At 45.2% G+C, this 8,099-nt stretch overlaps 1 protein-coding gene across 2 annotated transcripts in view; it reads right to left on the reverse strand.

Moving 5' to 3' along the window:
- UBE4B (ubiquitination factor E4B) overlaps positions 1–5,428 on the reverse strand; it is a 47,819-nt gene extending 42,391 nt beyond the window's left edge. For both annotated transcript variants that reach the window (XM_048519016.1, XM_048519017.1), the window contains exon 1: positions 4,329–5,428. In XM_048519016.1, the coding sequence (XP_048374973.1) occupies positions 4,329–4,352 (24 nt within the window). In that variant the 5' untranslated portion in view covers positions 4,353–5,428. The remainder of the gene's footprint in view (positions 1–4,328) is intronic.
- Positions 5,429–8,099: the final 2,671 nt, after the last annotated feature.

An 8,099-nucleotide genomic window follows, 5' to 3' on the forward strand; every position in this document is an offset into this window, starting at 1 on the left:
AAATACAAAAAAGCAAGCAGTGTTACACCCTTTAAAAATTGCTTTTCCTGCCTATCCACAAAGACACCTTGATGTCTTTTCTTTTGTTCTCTAAAGGAGAACAGTGGGAAATTCTTATCCAGCTCAAAAAGCCCTTACCTGCTCGTTTGGCAATTTGTAACTTGCCACCGGCAAGGAGCTATTAAGAAAACTGATAGTTAAAAACAAATACTAAAAAGTGAGATCTGACCCAAGGGACGACAAAAAATAAGCCTGCTAAGTAGTTGGGTTTCTTTTTTTAAAAAAGCCAAGTTATGTTGGTAGGGTCTTGCAGTAACTTCAAAGCAGCGCTTTAGGAGGTCAGGACCTTGTCAGAAATTGAATTCTACCCTTGATGACACAGCATTTCTGACGCTTGTAATGTGCACTGACAATTATCTAATCTAGTTTACATGGAACGGGCAGACCTACGATCCATAGTGAATTACCTATTTGGATGTAAGAGTAAGAAGAAGTAGAACTATTTTTTCCAGAAGACACTAATATTTTCCCAAACTCAAAGTCCCTTCCCCTTTAAGCACTGCCACTAATCCTTCTCAGTGTCTGATGGGAACTGTAGTCCTCCTTCCCAGGACATTTTGAAATCACTGGGGTGTATTTGTGTGTAGATATTATTGCAACATCGAAGGATTGCTAAATTGTTCTCTACAAACCAGACAACACAACTGTTAGGGTATTTTAGAATATACTCAATGACTTTGCAATAAAAGTAGCAGTTATGACTAAATGGTCATCAGAAACAAGTCTTTCGCACAAGCAAATTTCTACATAACAGAATCTACATTTCTACATAACAGAATCGAAAAAGATCACCTTTCTACATAACATTCTACATAACAGAATTCTACATTTCTACCTAACAGAATCGAAAAAGATCACCTTTCACAGCTCCCCACATGAATAAGTGTGTGTGTACTCAGTCTAACAATTTTCATGCTCTGAATTAAAACAGAGGTCTTACACAACCACCCAAATTCTGTGCACATATAACGATCTCATCAAAGTTGTTCTATTATGACAATATTTATACTGCTTATTCTAACGTCAAGCCACCAGTCAGAGAATTTCTTCTAGTAATGCTCTATAAAGCCAATTTGCTCTGACCTGGATGGCCCATGCTAAGCTGATCTTGTCAGATCTCCAAAGCTAAGCAGGATTGGCCCTCATCAGTCCTTGGATGGGAGACCAGATGCAGAGGCAGGCAATGGCAAACCACCTCCGAAAATCTCTTTCCTTGAAAACCCCACAAGGCCCTAATAAGTCAGCATTAACTGGAGGGCACCTTCTACCTCAGGGGTCTGCAACCTGTGGCTCTCCAGATGTTCATGGACTACAATTCCCACCAGCCCATGCCAGAATGGCCAATTGGCCATGCTGTATGCTAGTCTGAGCCTGTATAGGGGAAGGCGGCCTATAACCCAAATAAAATAAAACAAAGGGCTCCTTGGATGATAAACGGGATGCAACTCTGTGTGCGTGTGCCACCAAGTTACAGCTGACTTATGGCGACTCATAGGGTTTTCCAGCTGAGAGATATTTGGAGGTTGTCTGCCATTATCTGTTTCTTAACTATTTACTATACCACACTGCAATACATCTATAGCAGGTACATCCTTCCTTGGAACAGATGAAACCCTAAGCCTATGGAAGGCACATTAAGGTCTTCCATACACCACATAAGGCTTTGCACCCCATATCTCATCTCATTTGATGCACAGCATCACATGGTAAGAAAATAACAAGATTACTTACCACCCTGATTGAACACACACAAAAAGCCTAGGCTGAGTAGCTAAGGCTTTCTCACTTCCTTGTGATCTCTTCCAGCTCTTATGATTCTATACCTTCTGATCACAACGGAGGGGCAAGGGGTAGTAGATTCCTTGCCCCTTCCATCACACAATACTGACTCTGGAAAAACATTGAAGAAGGCTCATTTCTGGCACTGACGGCGGCTTTTTAAAATGTGTTAACCCTCTAGATGGGATAACTGGAATAAAGTTTCTGCTTGCCACTTGTGGCCATTATTTTTGGGTTTCTGCAAAATCTTCTGCTTAAGGAATATGTTGTCCAGTTTACAGAACTGTGTTCCTACATTTAAGAAGAACACACCCTTTTGTCATGCTTTCTACAGCCTATTTGAGAGACAGCAGTGATACTTTGAAACAGGTTTTTGAAGGATCACAAACATAATACAGATCCATGTGACAATTTCCTCACCTCTTACTTGCTTTGCTTAACCGTAGTTTGCTGTGACGTTCAGATTATGGCTGGCACTAGCATGGCCTCATTGGTTTGGCCAATGTCAACTCTGCAGCATATTAACATAGCACCTTGACTGAGTAAAACCTCATGAGCAGCTCATTTGAATTACTGCTTGCAAGGGAAAAGTCCTCTTATTTATTTAAGACATCTGATATACCTCACAGAACTCAAGGCAGCTTACAATGTAAATAAGACAATGATTAAAAAATAGATAAAAATCACAAAATTTCCAATTAAGAATGCCACTAAATAAAAAGTAAATTAGTCAAATGCAGTCCTAAATAAAACAGTCTTGTAACTGCCTCCTGAAGACATATAAGATTTGCTGCCAAGCTATTAGAGAATACGTGCCCATGTCTGGAGACTCAGTTTATAAGATAGAACATGCTTCCAGCTAATAACTAATTTTTTTCTCTCAAAGATCTCCAAGTCTTCAGGAAAAATGTGAAGAGCTTTCTGTTTAATTATTAGTCTGTGTTGTTGGCTCTGCCTTCTCTGCACACTCCCATCCCCATTTGTCCTCATATCAACCCCCTAAGGAAAGTTAGGCTGAAGGCTTGTGACTGCCCCAAGGTCGCCTAGAGAGCAGCAAGGCTGAGGGGGAGATTGCAATGTGAGATTGCTCTGAATTTGTGAATGAATAATTCATCAATGAATAGGGACACAGGTACAAATAAGAGTAGAGATCCCTGAGGCCATAGTCCCAATCAGAATGTGTGAGGGGCATTGCAAAGAAGGGAGTCAGGATGCAAAGGTACAGAACAAAATGTAGCCTCCTTAGAGGCAGGGAATACTGAAAATCAGTATCTGTATACAGAAAGGGAGCTATACCTCTGGAAAGCTTATATCTTGGAAAACTTTTGGGACTTCAAGGACACACTGGACTTGACTCTTGATATCCTACCTGCTATGATAGCTCTAGAAAACATAATGAAGCCAATAACTTAGCACAAATTGTTGTGCTATCTGCCCCTAGATGCAAACACAGTTCAAAGTCTGCAACAAATCAAACTTCAAAAGCAACTGATCAGATTATTCTGAATGCTTTTACAGCCAACACTGTCTGCTCACAGATTTATATTCACACACACACACAAAAACCCACTGGAATTGTGGAGGAAAAAAATGAGAGGTAAGGAGAGACTGGAATTCAGCAACACTGAAACACTGCCACATGTTGACAAATGGATTTCGGTCATTAAAATTACAAACATTCAGAAGTGCCTAACTTCTAAAAGGATAAACAATACACACTCTGAATAATATGCAGGATATCCTCTTAGTAAGACAGGAAATACACTCAGTCAACCTCATCACTATAGTATCCAAGCGCCTCCCAAGGATTCTATAAGCAACAATATTTACCTGACACATTGAGGTCACTGGTGTACATAAAAATATTGTCACTTAGAACAAGAGAGAAACCTGAACCTAACACTAGGTGCTTACTATGTAAACAAAGACCTCAAAGGAAGGTATGCCATAACGGCAGCCACAGTAATCTCCCTTGAACAGAAGCATCTGCCCAGTAGAAGAAATGTTCCTCAACATCGGTGAACATGATGGTAAAGTTCAGACATCTCAGCAGGTCTGCTTACAATATGAACTTGAAGGGAGGGGAGGAATAAACTGCTCTATTCAAGTAACAACTATTACTTGAAAACACAAAAGAGAACACAATTATCCATGGTGGGGGGTGGGGGAAGAGTCCCCACCCTTTAGATAATTGTAAACTTTTGTGCAGTAGGCTGAAGTGTGTTTAAAAAGAAAAGAAAAACAGCAATAAACAAGACAGGGAGATCCTAACACTAGTGCTTTTTTTCTAAGTCGCAAAACATGATCTAAACACCCACAGCAATGTATATAAATGTGTTACTTAAAGACATAGCTGTGATGTTAAAAATCTCTCTCTAGTACAAAGCCTCTTCCATGGAGCCAGTCACCTGTAATGCATATTTAAGCGTTCAGCCTCCCACATCACCCTCCTCCCATCCTAGACAAAAAAGAAGAAGCCCCAAACCTACCTCATCAGCGCTCAGCTCCTCCATTGTTTTCCTCTTAATGGTGAAAAGAGGTTGGGGAAAGGGGTGGCTCTGTAAGTCTCTTGAGGGCTGTTCTTTCAGGAAGCAGACTTCTAGGGAATTCCTGTCCTGCTGCCTAATTCCTTAGGGGTATCTCAAAATTGCATAGTCGGAGGTTAAGAGTAACAGCACAGAACGCTCCCCCCTTGCACACTCAACTTCCTTTGCTCCACCTGTTCAACAAGAGAGCCTCACACTCACAAACACCTCTGAGCCAACCTGCTCTCAAAACCTGAACCTTCCGGTATTTCCCTCTCCCGGTCCCTTAGCTGCCTCTCCTTCCACAAGGCACCCCAAAAGCAGCTCTATGGATCCCAGCTCTTTTTTTTTTAGCCTCTGAAGGCAGTTGCCCCTCAAAGCCTACCCCAGGCCACCTCCTCTACTATAGAGCACAAAAGTTGTCTCCACTGTAGCTCCTACCTCTACCAGCTTCCTGTATACCCGTTGGCTTACTGTCTCCCCTAAACTACCCTAAAGTCACAAGGTTGGCACAAGGTTCCTCTGTACCCCAAGACCTCTCTCTTTACTGTAGCCTGTAGACCCCAAGCCCCCAAAGGCGTCACACTTCGTATTCCAGACCCCCCACGGCTTGCTGCCTCGTGTGTTCCCCAAATGCAGGCTGCCTTCCGTGTAACTCACAATCCCTATTGCTCCCATAGACGTATACATGGACCCCACTCCCTTACCCTAAAGCCCCAGCGGCCTGCTGGCCCCGGTATACTCATATATACGAACTACAGTGCCTGCTGCCAAGGACGTTACACAAGCCGCCCGTGCCGGAGCCACAACTTATCCCCTGCCCCCTGACTGGCACCCTCGGTCACCCTACAGCTTCTAGGTTCCCCTCTGAAGTCCTGCAGGAAGAGAAGGGCAAGAGCACAGCCCAGCCCCTGCTCCGAGCCTCTCGATGCCACCAACAGAGCCCCTGAGGCTGCGCCCCTTCCCCAGCTGCTGCTGCTCCTGCCACCCCACACAGAGATTATTCATCAAAACAAGAAGGCGGCGGCAGTGGCCATCTTGCCTCGGATCACGTGACACCCTCCTCCGTCTCCGCCTCCTCCCCGCTTTGCCTACGACCCGCCGAACGTGCCCCCACCGCCAACGCGCACGCGCGCGGAGCGGTGGCCAATGGGGAAGCGAGGGGCGGGAAGTCCTTTCCCTCTCCGCCATCGCTCCCGCCCCCAAACCCACGCGCAGCCAGACCCCCCCTCCACAGAGGGCGCGCGCTCGAGCGGCGGCCAATGGGCGAGCCGAGGGGGTGGGACCGGCCCAACGCGAAGCCAGAGCTGGATAGGCACACGCGTGCGAGCGCGCGCGCTCGGGGCGGCCAATAGCGCCGAGGGGGTGGACGTGACGTGCCCCTTTCGTTTCCCGCCCTCATCCCGCTTTCCAAATGCTGCTGTACAAAGCTTTGCTGAAGCGGTGGGGGGTGAGGAGAGTCAGGCGGGAGGAGGGGCTTATGGCCAGCGCCATAGCAACAGGGGCAGGGCAAGACCTGTCACGAGGCGGGGAGAAGCGGGAAAAAGGGCGCGGGGGGGAGGGCTCTTCGTTTGAGGCGATTTTGACAGAATCCTCAGTGGTGCCCACAGGCTCAAAAAGCTTGAGGACCCCCGTTGTAGATGATTCATACACACTTCATACTAGACACCATCTTACAAGAGACACCCCCACACCTTGTATGGTGTGGGATTGTACCCAGGGACTGTACCCTGCTGAAGTCCCTCCTCAAGCTTACCCTTTAAACTGGTTGATGTGGCTCTGGTGGGTTTTCCAGGCTGTGTGGCCGTGGTCTGGTGGTTCCACCAGACCACGGCCACACAGCCCAGAAAACCCACCAGAACCAGTAGAATCCGGCCGTGAAAGCCTTCGATTGGTTGGTTGTGGGTTTTCTGGGCTGAGTGGCTGTGGTCAGGTGCCGGATTTCCTGCGTGGAAGAGCGGGTCAGACTAAATGACCTCAAAGGTGCCCTCCAGATGGAAGATCCTTGCTGGTGCGTGGGCCTTTCTGATGGACCACACAACAGCAAGGATTACTCTTAGCTACCTGCCCAGCTCACTTGCTTCTGGAGGCTGCGGTGTGCCCGCTAGCTGCACGACAATGTTGTGGTAGAGAAAAAGTAATGCTGATTGGCTCTCCCTGCCCACACACACAAACCACTTGCCTATCTAAGTACCAACCTGCTGCCTGTCAGTGGAGATCCCCAGGAAGATGTGGGGTGCAAGAGACTGGGTCTTAATAGTTTTATTGGTGGAAGCAAATGTTTACATTGAGAGAAAGCCGTTCTGTGTAGTTGAAATGTTTGTGAAGATTCTATAGGGGTTCAGGAGCTCAGCCAGTAGCTGGAGAGGTCTCATTTTACTAAAGGACGTACAGAACTCTTACAGTCAAAGTAGCAGGATTTTAAAGGTTGTAAGCGTCCTTTAGTTCATTAGTTACCTGTAACTTAACTTTTATTTATTTGATTTTTGTTATAAAATGAGAGAGCTACTCTTTCCAGCAAAACTATGTTGATAGAACGCCTCCATTTCTTAATTAAAAGTCCTAAAATATTATGCAAAGGAGACATGAAGATGGATCTGTTACTCTCTCCCCCTGCCTCAAGGCTACTGGTGCCTGTAACGCTAGCCTGTACGCAAGGCTACTGGTGACTGACACAACCTTTTTCTTTAAAAAAAAAAAGAGGAAAGTAAATGAAATGTTTAACTTTATTGGTTGTTGTGGGTTTTCCAGTCTGTGTGGCCGTGGTCAGGTGGATTTTGTTCCTAATGTTTCACCTGCACCTGTGGCTGGCATCTTCAGAGGTGCATCTGAAGATGCCAGCCAGCCACAGATGCAGGTGAAACGTTAGGAACAAGATCTACCAGATCACGGCCACTCAGCCCGGAAAACCCACAACAACCAGTTGAATCCGGCCGTGAAACACTTCAACAATACATTACCCTTTAAAATTTCCAGGTATTTTCTAACCCAGAGCTTGCAGCCCTATCAAATGCTTTGGACTTATCAAATACTGGTAACCTCAATTATTTAGCTTATTGCATTACAGCACCCTTTGCAGGCAAATTGGAGCCTGGTATCTGGATTGGTCTTGTTTACCTGATAGAAAATCCCATTTTAAAAGGCCATATTAGCCTTTTGAAGGAGAGTCTCCTTTTCCAATTGCAATCAGTTCTGAATACAGAGAAGAGTTATCCCATCTCCCGTCACACTGAAGCAATGGAGACCAGAAGCATCTTGTCTGTTGGTGAATTAGACTGCTGCCTTGTCATTTTTATTAGAAAAACTGGCCTGCCTGCACTAATAGAATTTCCACACAGGAAAAAATATGCCAAATCTTTTTTTGTGTGTGTAACTGAAGTGCCATCTAGTGGATGACATGGTATAACTACTATCATCTTACTCCCCTGAAAAACGTGTTTAATCCTTCCTCTGAAGACCTCAAAATAGTTTGAGTGATTCTTCACCCCTGTAAGTTTCCAGTCTTGTTGGTTTGCTACAACCAACATAATTGGTACAGTGCTGTAAAATGTTAAGCAATGTGTTACATCAGGACCTTTGTTGATTCAAAGCCTCCTGGAACAAGGACATTTAATCTGAATTTCTCTCCTCAAATCTCTTTCACTCCTTTGATCATTTAAGCAACACCTTGCTAACCTAGCAGAGATTAATATGAACAGCCTTGGAAGCCTGAAAAAGGATCTATCTACACTCAAG

This window comes from Sphaerodactylus townsendi, linkage group LG16, assembly GCF_021028975.2.
Source record: "Sphaerodactylus townsendi isolate TG3544 linkage group LG16, MPM_Stown_v2.3, whole genome shotgun sequence".
NCBI classification, from domain to species: domain Eukaryota; kingdom Metazoa; phylum Chordata; class Lepidosauria; order Squamata; family Sphaerodactylidae; genus Sphaerodactylus; species Sphaerodactylus townsendi.